Source organism: Brienomyrus brachyistius, chromosome 11 (genome assembly GCF_023856365.1).
Source record: "Brienomyrus brachyistius isolate T26 chromosome 11, BBRACH_0.4, whole genome shotgun sequence".
NCBI classification, from domain to species: Eukaryota; Metazoa; Chordata; class Actinopteri; order Osteoglossiformes; family Mormyridae; genus Brienomyrus; species Brienomyrus brachyistius.
In genome coordinates this window covers 10,435,343-10,453,979 of record NC_064543.1, presented here as the reverse complement: position 1 = coordinate 10,453,979, position 18,637 = coordinate 10,435,343, and the positions used below count along the sequence as shown (strand labels likewise).

The window sequence follows — 18,637 nt, the reverse complement described above, 5'->3', positions numbered from 1 at the left end:
GACACGTGTTCTGAAAGACTGTTGCAGATTTAAATATTACAGCATGGGTCAAAAATAGAATTTATTTTTAGTTTGCGACGTGTGTTCAGAAATCTACGTAGAAGATTGTCATGACCAAAAACCCGCAGAACAGCAGTGATTAATGGATATATCAAAGCGCTTCAGCAAATAGCTGATATGATTAATGATTTAGCTGTGATTCATATCTCTTTAATATATACTTTTTTAATTTCACACACCATTCTTATTATCAAAAGCAAACTGTGTTTCTCCATTTTATCTAAAACTTATATATCCGACAAGTAAGTACCATTGAATGTATATGTTATCATGCCTTTTGGATTAATTGCTAACGTTACACTGTTCTAAAAGTCATCTGAAGTAGATAACTGAAAGACAGATGAAAGAGATGGAGCCCAAATTTATTCCAGACTCAATGCTGGTGATTTGAATTAGTGATCTAATGAGTGTAATCATGGCCGACCCACCCTATATGCAACACAGGCAACTGACAAGGGCGCCCTTTGATTAGGAGTTCGAGAGAAAATCGGAAGAAACACCTCTTGTTGTATTTACAATTTATTTACACTAGTTTTAATATTTCAGTACTTTTCTTGTGAAACAGATGACACTGACCAGTTAGCAGCCAGATGCCTCGGGCTACTGAAATGTCAATTAGTTTATACTAAAAACAATTTTTGTTTTCTTTCTTGTATTTCAGGCAAAACTGCAGCGCAGGAACAGACATTTAAAAAGGTAGGAATAAAATATATGTAGGAAAATGAGTGCCAAGCTGGGTGGACAGGAAAGGGGAAAGTAATGATGGGTTTCATGATCCAGCCAGTTTGGGTCAGTAATTGTCCCCAGTCATGGCCCCGTTCTCACTGGTATAAGCGCTCCCAAGACACAGTCAGGCTGGAGGCAGTAGCCAGACACTTGCCACACTGCTGCTGACCGAGACCTCCCCAGTGTGAACCACCTGGAGCCATTAGTGGAAGCCTGACGTGGAGGATTAGGGGTGGAGCGGGTTTGGACAGCCGGTCCAAGACGGAGGTCAAACGCTGCCAGGTGGCTGCTGTCCATGGTGCTGATTGGGGCTGGCAGCCATCTGTGTTTTGGCTGGAGATTACGGGTCCTGGTGGTGGCGTGTTCTGACACACAGCGGTCTTAGTGACCATAAGTTCGTTGAGCATTTCTGCCTGACGCTTGTTTGCAGTGTGAGCCATCGAAGACGGTGAAGACATTTCAGTTGTTTATCTTGACTAGCTTGTTAACTACAGTGTCAGTAAGAAAGTCCAAGTGGATTGTTGTTTCTCCATTTCCCAGAGTCTTTTGCACAGAACGGGAATATTCCGATAGGAAACATGTTTCCAGTTGCAGCATATGCTTATTTAGATAAATCCAACTGTCATTCAGTTATATTCTAAATAAGGGATTCCCTGCATTCATTCACCCCTCGATTAATTGTGAATTTGTAATTTATCATAATGGGTGAGGAACTTTTTTTTTTTTTCCTCTGACATTTGGCCACTATGAGTTTATATGCAACCACGTGCTACCAAACACTGTCATCATGCCATTGGACCAAGACCTACAAGTAGAATCGCTGGGTTTCTTAACAACTGTCAGTGAGAACTGCTCAGTTGCTTACCCACTTCAGATACTGGGCTGTCCCTCCCCAGTGGCAGTTGAGCATGCTTCCAGTGCTTGCTAGGATTGGTTCAGTTGAAGGAAATGTGTCATTGTTCTCGGTTCATTAGGCCCGCTCTTGAGTGACACGAGCAGTTTGGGACGTCGACTTGAAGTGTGGCACTAGATGTTTTCCTTACACTGTCCTTACTGCTCCCAGTTCAAACTCTCTGCTACAAAGTCTTCCTGCATCTCTGGAGACATAGTATTCTCTCTGTTGCTGTACATCCTGGAAATTTAACCACAAACGACCCGAAATTCCATTGTGCAGCCTGTGTTCTTTGCACATTTATTGCCAAAAGGTTCATGGTATGGACATGAATAATTCGATTTAATACCAGCTCATACATGATTAATTACCAAAGCCTTGTGTGAAGTAGTGGAATTGTGCTTTTCATAAAAAAATGGCGAATCTGGTTGCGAAAGTTAGTCAGACAGGTTTAAATAATTATAATTAAAGGAGGTTCTGGTGTTTTCACTGTTTACTTGGTATAGTACACTTATAATGGAGCCTTGTGTTTTAATAGCACAGGGACTTCTCTGCTTCCTCCCCAGGCTTCATCTCCAGTGGAGCCTGTGACTGAGAAGACAATGCAGTCTCCAGGTAACAGACTTCTCACAGAAGCGGAGATTATCTTAGCTCTGTCTCATGTTAGTCCATCTAATTCCATTATTGGCTCAGATTCACAATATCTCAACAATGCTCTCTTGTGGGGAAGCTTTTTAAAAGGTATAAAACAAGATTACTGATTATAAATTATGATTATTCAGAATAGGATCTAATGTCTCTGACTGGATTTCGTGTGCTTTTCTAAAGTGAAATTTAAAAGACAGTGATAAGAGGGATTTTCCACAATTCTTACTTCCTGCTTTCTTTTGAATTATCTTGTTATGAACACCTTACAGTAGTTATTTTGGATCTTAATTGGGACTAAATGTAAAGATAACAGCTAAAGATATGGGAATGGGGATGACACACTGTTACAATTTATGTGTAAGCTTTTCCTGTACATTGAGTTTTCACAGTAGAAATATTTCAGTGATTGATTAAATATTTTGGTAATGCTTTACTGTCATCTATAATTCATTATAAGCATCATCATAATGCTATATAATAGGCTGTATATGAATTAGTAAAGCATTGCAGCAACTTCTATTGACAGTCATAAGGAATTATAATGTTGATTATAATACTTCATAGGCTCCAATGAAGCTCTCATCTATAATGCACAATAGATCATAATGCATTATAATGGTCCGTATAAGAATTAAGGATGCTTTGTACTACTTTATGAGGGTAGTTATATTGCATTATAGATGAGAGCTTGATAAAGCATTCATAACGCATAATAAACATGGGTACAGTGTGTTATGCCTTTTAATGCTTATTTATAGCCATGTTTATGATGCTTTATTAATGCATTATAATGTGCTATGAATGTGTTAATAGACATGACATTCATAGGAAACGTAATCAATATTTTCTATTCAAAGTAATACAATATGTGACCACTGTCATACAATATGTGACGACTACATGAAAAAACCTGAAGCTGGTCTCACTTTTTGAGCTGTTGTAATAAACTATGTAAAAATAAACATCATAATTGCTATGTGTACATAGTTTACTAAAAAATAGAAAAAACATGAACATTATAAATTAAAATTAAAGAATGATTTTAATGTACTTTCTAGTCGATTGAACTTGAGTCCTGTGTTTTTGTCAACATCGTCAGACAATGTAAAAAAAAAAATTAAGAATAATTGTGGGTGGCTAAAACTCTGAGGAGCTCTTTACCACTCCTGTGTTTCCTAAGACTTTGAGATCATGGTATTATGGTATTGGTATTAATACGGTATTATCAGATGACTAATGTCACATTTGAAATGCACTATGATTCATTTGAAAACTTGTGCGTAGGAATGAGAACCACAAAGCTCGTATGAGTCAAAATATTAGTGCTGCATTCATTCAAAATAATTTTATAGACGTCACTATGTGTCGGATGGTGTTGACAAAAATGTTGTGCTGATTCAGCAAACATATAATTCATAAAAAACATAACTGGGAGGTTGTTCCAAAGAATGGTTAGATGGCCAAAACTTCATTTACTAAAAAAGATGTATACATAGGTTTTGAAAATAATATATAAAAAAAAAATTTAGAAAATCAAAACCTGTTTCGTCCATAATCTCAAGAATCATTGGTTTATATTTATTTGCTTATTGCTAATGTGCCTCAGGGTATATCAGCTTGATTATATGCAGATTTTAAGACCTTTAAAAAAGATGACAAACCAAACAAACTTGTTTATCACCTAGAATCTGATGAGTATGGGGCATGAATAAAATTACAGCTTTTCCTGAAATCATATATCCATTTGGTGTCTATGCAAGCTTTGACTGACTGTATACTTGATGTCCTACCCATCATCTCTCAGACCTGAGTGATGACATGAGCTCAGACTCTCCCAGAGGGAACGCAGGATCCTCCCTGAGGAAAGGACCTTCACAGAGGATGGTTGCAAGAGCCAGCCACTCGGGTAAGAGGACAAACTTGTGGCACGTGCTTCTCTCAGCAACAGGCTGCCGATGTTTGATGCCTCTGCTCACCATAGAACAAGGCATGCCCAGTCTCTTAGTTTCTTGTGTGTTTAGTCAATGCTAATTTTACGGTCCTCTGACATTTCGCAATTTTACTAGTGCAGGCTAATTAAATCAACGATGGGATTTGCTGTAAAACAGCCCTGGAGCTCAGCAGACAGCTCCGATTTACGGGTCTGTGGGCATGGCAGACCGGTTGGCATTGTTTCCTGTAATCTTAAACACAGCGTTATCATTGCTGTTTTGACAGTTCTACCATTTAAGTGAGCAGAGACTGCTAGATGTCTGTAAAATCAGCACTGAATCCCTTCTGCTCATTACACTTCCCTTTCATTTTTCACTGATATTTTCCCCTTAATTTCTGATATTTTTTCTTAATATTGCGATTTGGAACATTTCAGTGTTGCTGTGTTACTGCAGAGTTATGGACCCCTTGTTCAATCAGACTGAAAACCCACCACTAGTGGATCTGTGAGCAACATGTTTCCGCATTGAGCTCATTAAAGAGAGATGAGCACTGACATTTTCAGAGGAAATTGCTTGCAAATGTCCCTGGATGGAGATTTAGCTAATGGCCGTTCATTAGCTCTAAACTCCTATCTGTGCCGTGAGATGAGTTAGGCCGAGTTAAATCTGATGCTTTTGGCAAAATAAATGACTAGTGATACATTTTATATTTAAAATGCTAATGCAGTGGTGTGTTGTGTGTTCTCTGTAAGTCAATATTTATCTGTTTTGTTTTGCATGTTTGATTGTGTTGTGTGCTTGGCTTTGCTGTGCTGTGCCGTGCCGTGCCATGCCGTGTTGTGCTGTGCCGTGGTGGACTCTGTGCTGTGCTGTGTTTGGGCCGCACCAGAGGCTGATGAGGCCCACAAGGAGTTGCTGGAGGCGCAGATGCAGCTGGTCAGGGCCCTGAAGGAGCAGAATCAGGTGCTGGCACAGAGGTGCGAGGAGCAGGGCCAGCTGCTGCAGCAAGCTCACGAGCACCAGCGGCACCTGGAAAAACGGCTAGAGCAGAACCAAGCCTGGCTGCTGGCCATAAGAGACAAAGGTTCCACTGCAGGTGGGAGAGTAGCTCCGAGACGGCTTTACAAGGCCTGAGAATATGTAAGCAAATGGACGATATCCCAGTCCTGCTTCTGAACCTGGTGCCTCACAATCCCTGAACTGAATATATACCTTAGCTGAAATTTCATATACCTCATGCAACCATACAGCACTGTGCAAAAGTCTTAGTCAGTCAAAGAAAACATTTAAAACTATTTATCTGGGTAGGGTATATTTTCCCAGAAAACAAAACAAACAAAAAAAATAATGATTTAACATTAGAACGTACAGAAATTAAGAGTAACCCAATAAACACTAACCTGAATTTCCTCCCCTCAAGGGCACCTCAGCCATTCCATGTATTTGCTAAATTTCACCACCAACTCATTTAATTAATTTAATTAGTATAAAAAGTCAATGAGGTATTGACTAGCGATACAAGGTGTGCTAGTGGTCCAGTCAAAAAAATTATATGGGTGTATTAATTGCTAATTGCATATACTGAGGTGACTTTAGAAGAGGTTTTGAAATGACTGAGCTCACATACTTTGACAGACATCATGTCTCTGGCTTTGCATCGACATGATCACTTAAAGAAAGCATCATTTTCCTTGCCTACCACTTTTGCACAGTACTACATATTCAGATTTCGGTTGCCTTTCTTTGAAGAGCTGCGTGATCACCCCTGTGTCTGCAGATGTGTGGATGTGATTGACATGGTTTGATGGGGGCGGGGGGTGCACAGCTCCCCTTCTAAATGCAGCACTCCTCGCAGGTGAACAGGTGCAACTGTGCACCCTCAGACAGCAGAACCAGCAGCTGGTGGATGAAAACGATGGTCTGAAAATGACTGTCCACCGCCTCAACGCTGAACTCAGCAGGTACCAGGCCAAGTTCCGGCCACTGTCCAAGGAAGAGGTAAATGTGTGGCGCTGGGGAATTCCAGCAAAATGGGGGTTCCCTCTGACACACAAGGGGCAGTCATTCCTCCTACTCCTCCTCTCTGCTGCAGACTTCACAGTGATGCTATTTTTGTTTATTCACCTTAGCCTGGGCCAGGCTAATTGTAGAGAAACAGTGTGCTGGTTTTTGCTTTAGCTCAGCTCTGAATGCTGCTCTCCAGGCGTGGTCCAAGGTATTCTGTAGAAATGAGTACAGGAGCCTCAATTGTGGCAGCACGCTTAACCGCACCATAACACGCCACGGCATGAGAGCAAAGTGTCGTTCCTTAAAAATGTACAGAAGCTGAGAGCAGCTCTTGGGGAGAATCGGCAGCGAACCCCAGGGGCTGAAAGGGTGTGGGCTCTTCTGGGTGTGTCCCCTTCAGAGACATCAGCACCACACACATGTTGACGAGGCCGAGGAGAGTGATGCGCTGGGCTCTGTGTCCCTAGGATGTCCATTGGCTAATGAATTGAAGATTTGGAAGGAAGATAGTGGAATGTAATTAAGATATAGGATTTACACGACTGAGATTCACTTAAACGACAGATTCAGAAACATAAGCTGCTTTTGATATTTTTACCCTCTGGGACAAGGGATGTGGAACAGAGGCTCTCTTGCTAGCAGTTGATCTTTATGGTGGATGATGTCCAGAGCACATATAATATTCAGCTTTGATCTTCATCTTGAAAAGTAGTGGGAAAAATGCCTCATGTTATTTAATTTGAAATAAGAATTAAGTTCAGAAGCAGGGCAGGTGTAGTTAGGAGTGAACAATTCTACAGAAAAATGCATTCTAAATGTTCACATATTTTCTTAGTTAAGAAAATATAGTATATTATGGTTTAATCTGAATAATAATTGAATAATCATGCAATATCTGTACTGTATCCTGTGTGTAAAATGTTGAATGAAGCTCAGTGGATTTTGTTTTGTAACATTGAAAAGTATTTTGTATGCAGGTGTGATTTCTCACCTGAATTAACAAGCTTCTTCCTCTATTTTCGGCTTTATAATACAAACAACAACTGCTAAAGTACTTTGAATTGCAGCATTACATAACCCTGATCCCAGAAGCTTCGGTCTGATGCTGGGAGTATGGCAGTTACAGCCAGTACTGTTAGCTTGTCATATGGTTATTCCTGGCACCTATTTCCAGGAAGCATTACAGTGGTATGACGATGCTCCTCTCGGATTTCATTATAATTGTTGTGTTGCTAAGCTTTAAAGAAACCAGTCTCTTGGCTGTTCTTGATTGATGTGGCCATGTAGTCATTAAGTCAGCTGTTAATTTGTGGTACATGTTTGATTCATGACCAGTTTTGAGGGCGTCAGCTGTAGATAGTACAGGTCCAGACCAAAGTGAAAATCCAGACCAAAATTTTTGTTTGAGAGTACTCTATGACTGTGACTTTATATTGAACGAATTGGATGAAATTAAATTTTGGTCTGGATTTGTACTTTCTGGACCTGAAATATCCACCACAGGTTACGATTCAATAGGAATGTACTATACATTTTCCAGTTTTCTTCCAATATAGAGATGAGAGTGCAATTGTTTCACATTAGTGTCCAGATGGCTTCTTAATATTTGCAACTCGGCAATGTGGATAAACGGCCACTCCATTCCTGGAATAGATTGATAGACAAAGAATGGCGATGGAAGTGTAAGGTACCCCTACATCATCCCAGGCTCCACACATCAGTTAATTATTGCTAACTAGCAAGTCACTTGTTCCATTAAGGGAACAGGTGGCCAAGGTTTCCGCAATAGCATTACGGCTTTCGAGGGACCTTCAGGAATTGCCGTTGCTGCATGTAGCCTCACGCCAAACCCAGGTGTAACCATTTGTGGTAATTACTTCAGTGCACCGAGCCAGTCTGTGTGCTTTCCAAAATGAAATAATCAGTCATTACTGAAGGCTCACATTTCAGTCACTGCTTACTGCTGTTTGGGTGTAGTAGGGTGTTAAGTCGCTCACTTAGTCTTTGATACGGATAGGATTTGTCAGTTTAATTCCATAATGATGTATAGCTCTATTGGTTAATATGATTCAGTTGTTTTGTAAGCTCACAATCTGACGATGATTAAAACATGTCTGGTAAAGGTTGTGTGAAAGATTCAAGCATTCAGAATGAAACTAGTGGGAAATAACTGGCATTTTAGTTTTGTCTTTTAAAACAATAATAATAAACAAGTCCAGTGTTTTTGGTCTAGGCATTTGTTTTCAAGGGCTGTAAATTCTAAGGCATTCATTATATTACTTTATATGTAGAGTTATTGCATTTAATATAATTATTTACATCTGACATAAAGTGAGGTCATGATATCACATCACGATATAATCGTGATTACATGGGACACGTGCAATACTCACCGGGGATTTAGATGACTAGTGTAAACATTCGTCCGTACGTCGGCTTTTCGGTACTGTACGGACATTTACTTCCACCCACAATTTGGTAAGCAACTTAGTAGTTTGGTTAAACCATTAACAAGAGGCATATCCTGATGTCCAGAAGTTAGCAATCTGTGTATTTTCAGTGTATCCGTATATTTATTAAATTTGGTTGGCAAAGCATGCAACATGGTATATCATGGATGATCTGTTATGGTGACAAGATCTTAGCTATCTTTAAATGATCACCTCAAAGGTCAAGCGCATCAATAATGGACAAAAACATGAAGGCTGTGGTTCTGTAAGCAGACATCTGAAGTGTGTTAAACACTCCTGCAACCTGGCTGTCCAGCTCCATCTTTAACTGGTAATTCACTGTTGTTGTTTCCCCTCTTCCGCAAAGTGCGCTGTTTTCACATTCAGCATTTTCCTTCAGAAATCACCTACAAAAATGTAATGCCGACGGTCAGGCATGGTAATAGTAGTGTTTGGAGATGTTTTACTGAATTCCTGGATGACTTGCTTTTTGTCATGGCCCTCTCCAGTCTAGTCGTAAATCCTATTGCGAAGTTGTGGCAAGGCTATAAAATGAGTAGTTAATTCTCATAGACCAGTGTTTCTGCATCCAGTCCTCGGGGACCCATAGATGCTTCATATTTTTGCTCCCTCTCAGCTCCAGCAAAAATGTGAACTGTCTAGCAGGGAGCTGGGAGGGAGCAAAAACGTGGACCATCTATGGGTACCCCGAGGACCAAATTGGGACACTCACATCTCCCCGAGTTAAAACTGAAGCTATGTAACCCCACGCTTTTTTTAAGAAGAAGAAAGAAAACAATTACTAAATGAAGTTACATATAAATAAGATGTTTGTTCTTTGAAATATAGCAAATTTCTGACTGAACTTCTTAGATCGGATATTTTCAACATTCTATTTTTGAACTTGCAGTGTCGGATTCTTTTGGGAGAAGGCTGTGGGGAATTGGCCCAGGGCACAGTAATAGCTTTGTAGCTTACTTCAGACTGTGTGAAAGAAAGCCCCCCCCCCCAAAAGAAAAAACTCAGTTTGCGGTTTTCCAGTTGACTATCAGACATGAAAAGTCCAAATGAGTTCCGTTAATGCAGCGGATCAAGTGTAAGTGTCCGGCCAGTGCAGCTTTAAGGCTTTCCGGTATGGATTGTCGTCAATAAATAGGGCTCTATGGGACTTTACAACTAGTTGTTGGTGCTGATAAAAGGCTATGTGGATTTCCATAGGGAGGAATCTTCCACATCTCGACTCGATGAACGGGAGACCTTATAGTCTTAAACCTGGTGACTACATACTGAGCACACAAGCACAATGTTGTTTCTTTCCCAGCTTCCTTTATCGGCTATATAATACATTAGAAGGCTGTGGGGTCTAAGTTTGGGAATTAAAGCCGGTGGGAGGTTAGGTCTGTGATGACCTTCAAGATGGCTCTGCTGAGAATACTCATTAGAGAATATGAGATGGGGTCTCTATCCCCTAAGAGCAGACTGGGGTCAGTATTCACTCTGACTGCTTATCCTGGGAAGGGTCATAGGGGGGCTTGGAGCCTATCCCAGGCAGAACAGGACACAATGCATGGGGACACCCTGGATGGGGTGCTGGGGTCTCACATAGTGCACACAATCATATAATATAAGCAGTTTGGAGAAACCAGTGTACCTAACTGCATGTCTTTGGACTACAGGAGGGATTGAAAATACCGAACAGATATCCATACAAAGTCCACAGAGGCCGGATTTGAACCCCCAGCCGCAACAGTGTGAAGCAACAGTGTGAAGCAACAGTGTGAAGCAACAGTGTTGTTACACTAATGTATATATTTTATTATATTCCAGAGCTCAAGTATCAGTGCCATGCCAAAGAAAGGACCAGCCCCTCCTTGGCTGGTAAGCCCTTTGGGTATTTGTGCATGCTGTCAATGCCGCTGTTTTGTTAATAATTTTCTAAGCTGGACAGACGCGCCTACCTCAGTGGGTAATTTGGAAACAGACGTGTTCTGGTTTCTGATGGAAAATGCTCTTGAGCAAGTTGCATTTTTTTTTTGGTAGTAGGGCACTTCAGAGAGGAAAAAGGTGATTACAGCTGATTGCTCCATAGCCGAGGGCCAGGCACCAGGATGTCAGTCAGGAGGTTAAGTTAACTCCAGGGCCGTCATAGGCTTAGTCTGGCAGAAGTGCCCTTTCACTGTGAAGGACTCGGCCATCTCCATAAAACAGACTTGTAAGCACTAATGTAATTTAATGATAGTCAGCTTTGCCTGCTGATGCTGCCAACTCAATACAGACTGTGACAATTTAGTTTCTGTTAATAGATAATTAAAATTGATAGCTGTCCCTAGGTGACAGAAGAGAATGCTGTTAATGCACTGTAGAATCGTGTAACGTATGACATCTACATCATCTACATGTACGTCAAGCGAGAATAGAATGTACTATTCTATATTGATAGAATTATGCGTGCTCATGTCGTCCTTTTTGCCAGTCAAATCACATCCATGTTGATTTATTCCTCTTTAATAAAGCTTGGATTGCTTGTTCGCCTGGTTTGTTTATTACGCACATGAAGTATGATGCAGGCTATTTTTGTTGCAGGCTGAAGTTGTGCTTCTGAGTGGTTTACGTCTCTTTCAGCTGGACATGAAATGCTTATCGCCGCTGTTGCTGGCATACGAAGACCAGCTGAATGAAAAGGATTCACTTCTGCAGAGCTATGTGGTGAGTGGTATTTAGCATCTTACAATCTCGTATATTTTATGGAATTTGTAATGATTTCGGGGGAACTTAAAGTTGCCGAAGGATGTGTTTGTTCAGCTTTTATAGCAGTTCTGTGAGCATTTCAGCCTGCAGCCTGGTGCAAGAGATATTTCAGCTTCTTTCAAGGCAGCACTATGCAGTTGACTTGAATTTAAGCTCATGTCTTTAAGCTCATACCTGTTGGGAAGAGGTAGGTGTTCTGCAGCGTTTGCAGAGTTTACAGAGTTTGCAGTTTGTTTTTCAAAGCTGGCTCCCAAACTGAAATCCTTTGTTGAAACTGTCTCATCCCCAGCACCTGAAGACTGTAGCCCCCACAATCTTTTGAGGTTTTGTTGTTGTCCTGACAAATTTACAGCTTTACGGAGATGTACGTCATCCATCCATCCACCCATTTTCCAAACCACTTATCCTACTGGGTCGCGGGGGGTCCGGAGCCTATCCTGGAAGAGAGGCAGGGAACAACCCAGGATGGGGGGCCAGCCCATCGCAGGGCACACTCACACACCATTCATTTTCACACGCACACCTATGGGCAATTTAGCAAGTCCAATTAGCCTCAGCATGTTTTTGGACTGTGGGGGGAAACCGGAGTACCCGGAGGAAACCCCACGACGACATGGGGAGAACATGCAAACTCCACACACATGTCGAACCCGGGTCCCAGAGGTGTGAAGCAACAGTGCTAACCACTACACCACCATGCCGCCCCGATGTACGTCATATTGAGCAATATTATTATGTCTCTGGGCAAAGCTGTTTGCCACCAACGGCCTGATTTTCGGCAGCGGAAAAATCACAGGCTTATCTACAGCAGTGGGGGATTTGGGGGTGGAAGGGTGTGTAGCATTAATACCAAAACCAAAACACTCTGCCTGTCACCCAAAATTAAAACTTAACTTCCTTCATCCTAACCCAAGGTTTTAATTGTCTACCTGTAAATTCTAGCAGAGGCACAGCCAACCTTATGTTGTGTTTTGGTATCTGAAACATATCTGCATGGGATTTTGAGAGGTATCATCCTTCAAAATTCCTTTATAAATGTTGTAAAGATCTTATAGGTCACCTCTCTCTCCATGGATTTTTTTTAGGAGTCATGATACATTAGCATCATCTCAAAAGAAGCCTAATGTATGTATTTTTTAGAAGGAAAAACTGATATTTTCGTGTTTTGCTCCTTTTGCTTATCAGTTTTGTCAGTAAAATTGTGTGTCTGTTTACCGCTATGAAAAACTAGGTTTCCACTGCGCGAGTTTCTTTCAGGTACTCCATTTACAGCTGCAGTTACGTGAGCTGCCTGCAGTGTGTGATTGCGTGCGTGTATAAACTCTGATTTAGTACAGGGTCATGGTGAGCCTGGGGTCTGCCTGCGAGGCCGTGATGGAAGCAAGCCCTGCTTGTGAGGGTAGTCAGCAGCACTGCACTTTGTCGGTCTCTCTGCCCAGGAGGAGACGCGCAGGTTTAGGGAGCGGGTGGAGGAGGTGGTGCAGGAGAACGACAGCCTTCACCAGCAGCTGAGCAAAGCTGGCGGCGCCTGCCAGAAAAACTGGTGAGTGTGTGTCTGCGAGGGTCATGTGCATATTACTTTGTGAGGACCCCACAAGGGGAAGCACTGTGAATCAATCCAAAAAAGATTTTGTTTGGTTACTTATGGTTCAGGTTAGGACCGGGTAGACGGTAAGGTTGTCATTGTTGGGATTTGGGTTGTGCTCATACAAATGAATGGACGGTCTCCGCAATATATGCATGTGCGTGCTTGTGCCCTCTGCTAAAATGCTGTACGTATGACTTCCTGTGTGTCAGCTTCCGTCGTGCCTGTAGGTTACATGTTGGCCGTCTTTTCCTGCACTGCCCTTGATTGTTGTCTTTCACCGCAGGAATACCACATCCGGCAAACAAGCTCTTCTGCAAAAAAGCTGTTTCATAATAAAAACCACTTGCACTCAGTGTTTAGTGTTTCTTACGGTCTGTCTGTTTCAGTGTGGCGTGCCTTTGAAGGTGACTGATGCCAATTGATTCCAGGAAAACCCCCAAAATAACCATCTGCTGGCGGCTGTAATTTCTTTAGGCTGTGAATATTTCTCTAGGAGAACAGCACAGCGAAATAACATTTTTAGTTCAGCACCCTCTTGACTGAATCATACAGGAGATGTACAATGCAGTGATCTCCACTAAATAAATATTCATGACAATTAATTGAAGAGCCTTCTTTCAAGCCCCAAACATGAGGCTGCAAAAGGGCATGTTTTGTCTCTATTTATGCTGTGTTTTGAGACCTGCTGTTTCATGGCTAATTGCACTCCCAGTAGGTTTAGTGACTTACGGTGCAGTCAGCTGGTGCATGGTGATTTGTAATTTCTCATTTCAGCTTCTTATCCTGAATGAATCAGTCTTGGACGATGTTTCGCCTGAAGGTTTTCATCCTACGGAGCCCCTTACGTAGGTGTCATGGTAGAAAAAAAAATTACGTCTTAGTAATTCCTGCTATCAAGTTAGTAATTCATCCTCTTGAGCTAGTAATTCCTTCCATCAGATTCATAATTTGCATACTCAAGTTAGTAATTTGAGCTTGAGTTAGTATTTCATGTTCTTGAGTTAGTAATTTGTGTGTTCAAGTTAGTAATTTGTGCGCTCGAGTTTGTTCCATTAAAGCCCTAATTTGTGCACTCAAACTGGTAATGTGAGAGCACATATTACTACTGGCTAGTATTTTTTTCTACCATGACACCTAAGGGGTTCTGTATTATCCCAGATTCCTGATGAATGATTATTTTATTTTAATAAAGCAGGTAGCAAGTATCTCCCACAAGGGTAAGGGCCCCACATGAGGTTATGAGTACTTGTCCTCAGCCACATGCTGGCTGCACACATTGTTTTTTCATTTATGATTTGTGTGTTTTTGACTATGCTGGGCAGCTTCCCTTCTTCATGGGAAACTTTGATTTGCATTTTTCCACTTGGCATAATAGTTGTGAAGGTTATCAAATCAGACATAAATGGTGAATTTGCATAGCCAGCTTTGCGCATCATACAATAGAAGATTGCTGCTGGATTTTACTGGTTCTGATTTGTTTCTGCCAGGGACGGATTACGGACCGGGCCAGCGGGGCCGCTGCCCAGGGGCCCTTGGGGTGCAGGGGGCCTGTGGGGCCCCTACCCCAAAACAATTTGCAACGCTTATCAACAATGTATTTTCGTTTGTCTATTTTAGAGGGCCTACATTCTTTGCTCCTCTGCCTACAAGGGCCCCTGACCCTATAGGGAGGGCGTTTGGCTGCCAAGGGCCCTTGAATTGTGGTGGTTGTGGTGGTGGTGGTGGTGGTGGTGGGGGGGGGGCCTTGCGAACGTTTTGCCCAGGGGCCCACACAACCCATAATCTGTCCCTGGTTTCTGCACCCCTCGGTCTCTGCATGAGTTTTCACAAGCCCCTGTGCACGTCATACAGGACTATGTCAAATTCTGAATACTCCCAATATACCTCTTCCCAAAAATGCACAGTACCTCTCGTTCTGGGGTTCCATTTTGTTTGTGCTAAATTAAAACCAGAATGACCATTTTAAGAATGGAAAAACCTAGATGGCCTTTAGCTGAAATGTACTTTACTTTTTCTGTTGTGGATTCATTGGGTCAGGAGCATAGGTAGAGATGAATGGATAGAGGGGCTGAGTCTTCACTGGGGAGGCTGGTGGAAAACTATTCATGACTTAAGGCAATAAATACACATTTGATTGGAGAGGCTATAAAACATTTTAGGTGGCCTAAACCCCCCTTAAAATAGGCCTAACAATGCCCCTGATTTAGGAATTAATCTTTCAGCCTTGGGTTGGATGACAGTCCAAATAGGTCAGGCTCTGGCATGCTGTTTTAGGGAATTCCTTTCTCTAAAGATTCACAACAGATAAATAAATGGTGGTCTGGTTAGAAGAAAAAGCTTTTAGCTTTGCATGAGAAGTCAAAATTGTAATACAGCAAAGTGTTATGTCTAGTAAACATCTAGTACACTGAATTAATCAACAGTTGTTAAAAATTAACAGCAGCTAACTAAATAATTTAATTGGTGTACAGCCACACTAGGAATTCAGAGTGGTAAAGATTTGGGAGGAGGAAGTTCACAGGAAAATGGCTTCCGCCTGCAGTGTAGGATGTTGAAGGCCACATCTCAAGTACTTAAGGAGGGGCCATTAATATTACATGGTGTTGCATAATTCACTGTGGTATTTTAGAAGTGCCTCAAAATTTGGATGTCTATGGTCTGGATTAAAGGACACTGTGATGTGCCTAAATGTGCCCACTGGGCCTTAAAGTCTTCTGGACTGTCTGGCTGGATGTGATGTTATGCAGGGAGGTCTCATGATAGAGAGGTGCTTAGTGCTTTACAGTCTAGAGCAGTGTTTTCCAATCTTGTCCTTGGTGACCCCAAGACAGTCCACTTTTTTGTTCTCTCTCAGCTCCTGGTAGGGAGCAAAAATGTGAACTGTCTGGCAGGGAGCTCAGAAGGAGCAAAAACGTGGACTATCTGGGGGTCCTTGAGGCCCGGGTTGGGGAAACACTGGTCTAGAGATTGAAGCCAACATCCATTTTCTGCATGGCAGTTTTGTATTTTTTTTTTTAGGCACCCAAATGGCGAGAAGGTAACTGATTTATTTCGAGTTCTGGAGCAAGGCAAGATGTGCCAAGCGACTTGTACGTGTCTGTCTGCGTGTGTCACATGTTTGTGGGTCTCCTAGGCGCCAACTGCAGGATCAGGCCAAGCTGGTTCTGAAGGAGAACCAACTGCTGATGCAGCAGCTGGAGGTGCAGCAGACCAAAGCCAAGGAGAGCCACAATCGGCACCAGCAGGAAGGTACAGCTCATTAACAGTGGGTTTGGGATCAGGGATCCCTCATGGGAGCTAACTGTGACCAGCAGAGCTAAATGAATGTACTGATCTGTAATCAGTTTGTATGTGTGTAATAAGTGCAGACTCCTGGGAATGAATGCTGATGGTTTGCGCTGAGCTGTGTGGACTGCCTCAGCTTTATGATTCCATTTTAAAATAGTTAGCAGCCCATGATATGACAGGGCTGAGTGTAGTTATATAGTTCCATCTACTTGCTCAGTATCCAAAGTGACCAAGGAGGTGATGCTGCTGGAGGCAGAGAAACAGAGCTTGCAGGAGGAGCTGGAGAAGGCATGTTCAGAGCTGCAGCTTCTTCAGACACAGCACCGGAAAAACTTGTCCGCACTGGAGTGTGCAGTGAGTCGGGAGGAACACGCTGCCCTGGTCAGCAAGCTCCATCGGTGGGTGTCCATTCTGTCTGCTGCAGCCAATCACAGATCATGCGTATTTTACCGTACGTTACACTTCAGAAACCCCTATAAGTATACAAATAATTCAGTATATCTTTGCTGTCTAATGGAAACCACACATGTCCACTTTCTGACAATTCTGACTATACTATAGATGGTGTGCGGCCATTCTTCTCTCTCTGCTGACAGTGTTTCACATCTATTTGATCAGTGAGAAGATGTTTTATGAAGTTATATATTTAACTAGTGTTTGTACTACTGAACATTCGTATTCATTATGGTAGTTTTTATGGGTTATTTTTCATCGATAATTATGACAACTTGAGTTGATAGCTAGCTGACCAATATAATTGTTAATTATGAAAGTAAAACAAGATTAGTTTGTATCCTGTTGACATTGACACTTGCCTCACTGACAACAGTCCACATAAGTTCATTTAAAACATTAAACTTTTCAACTGACAACTGATTATTAGTTTCTGTTTGTGGTGCTAATGGTATCTCATTAAGTTGTTTTTATGTGTATTTTGTAAAGTAGTTTCTGAGAATTTTTTTCACGCTCCTGAAATAATGGATTTTTGGAAATGCTTGTTTATCAATGAACCTAGATGATACAGTCTGAGGTGGGTGAAAGATACATGTTTACATTCGAGTACAAATTCCACCCGTGTGAAGCAATGTTTCCCAGAATGGTCCATTACGTACTACATACATAGTATCTGGTGTCGTTTGGCCCTGTCATTCTGCTTGTTTTGTCTCAGCCTTCTGTTGTTCTTTTGTTATTTGAATGCCAGTAACCTTCATGTTAAGGAGACCAGTAACGAGCTATCAGTGAGCACACAAATTTATGAGACCTACTGTATGTCCTATCCCAAAATGCCAGATAATGCTCTCTGCATTTTACCCAAGTGTCCTTGTGTCATTGCCACTAATGACATGTTGTTCTGTTTAATTTTATCGTATTCGGACCTGAATGTCACCCATAAAATATTGTCTTAGTAATTTTTCACCCACCCTTGTCCTTCATGAGAGGGCAGCTTTTATCTCGGTGAAATCAAGCAAAACAGAGGAGCACTCGACGCTTTATGTAGCGATTCTCGTGTAGGTTGTCTGTCTGAAAGTTTTGAACTAACAACTGATTTAAAACTGATGTGAAAGGATTGGGAGGTACAGATGCACTAGTTTTTTGTATAGAAACAACTGATTGAGAAAAAAACGTAAAAGATAAAGGTGGTCTGGCTGCTGTAGTCCAGGGGTCTCCAACTCTGGTCCAGGAGAGCTACTGTCCGGCAAGATTTTTTTATTCTGCCTGGCTTCTGATGAGCCACACCCATACCACACCCTGGTATTTACCTGAGAACCAGTGTGGCTCATCGGAAACCAGGTAGGATAGAAAACCTACTGGACAGTAGCTGCCCAGGACTGGAACTGGAGACCCTGGCTGTAATCAATCAATTTTATATTGCATTGTAAATACTGTGCGATTTACACCTCAAGCGGCAGAGAATGCGGCACAAAACAAGCAGGATGACTAAAGCAGGCGAGCGCATAGCTAGAAGTAAAAGATAAGCAGATAACATTGTGGGGACTGGCTTGGGTACGGAATGAGCGTCCCTCAGTATGCGGTGCTGATGGAGATCTACAGTGAGCGTGATATGCAGGTGAAGCACTCTGAAGGAGCGCTGTGACTGCAGTGTGGACAATACCTGGGATTCAGCTGAGAGAAGCTGACAGTGTAACATTTTTTCATCCAGGTAGTTATTAAAAAGATATTAAAAAGGGGATTCATTAAATTTGTATCGGGTACAGTGAGGGGATTTTTCACCGTCATCTTGCTCCTGACAGATGCGGCTTTTAAGGCAGAGGTGTAAGAGTCGGGGGCCGCTGAT

At 42.0% G+C, this 18,637-nt stretch overlaps 1 protein-coding gene across 4 annotated transcripts in view; it reads left to right on the top strand.

Moving 5' to 3' along the window:
* cep89 (centrosomal protein 89) overlaps positions 1-18,637 on the top strand; it is a 77,113-nt gene that overhangs the window by 11,255 nt on the left and 47,221 nt on the right. For 3 of the 4 annotated variants that reach the window (XR_007400594.1, XM_049030003.1, XM_049030006.1), the window contains exons 6-16: positions 722-756; positions 2,245-2,293; positions 4,131-4,232; positions 5,150-5,356; positions 6,116-6,258; positions 10,545-10,595; positions 10,761-10,781; positions 11,340-11,423; positions 12,905-13,008; positions 16,187-16,302; positions 16,559-16,739. Coding sequence is in view for 3 of the 4 variants with exons in the window: in XM_049030003.1 (XP_048885960.1) it covers positions 722-756; positions 2,245-2,293; positions 4,131-4,232; positions 5,150-5,356; positions 6,116-6,258; positions 10,545-10,595; positions 10,761-10,781; positions 11,340-11,423; positions 12,905-13,008; positions 16,187-16,302; positions 16,559-16,739 (1,093 nt within the window). In the remaining variant the exon portion in view is untranslated. The remainder of the gene's footprint in view (positions 1-721; positions 757-2,244; positions 2,294-4,130; positions 4,233-5,149; positions 5,357-6,115; positions 6,259-10,544; positions 10,596-10,760; positions 10,782-11,339; positions 11,424-12,904; positions 13,009-16,186; positions 16,303-16,558; positions 16,740-18,637) is intronic. The other variant, XM_049030005.1, reaches the window with a different exon arrangement.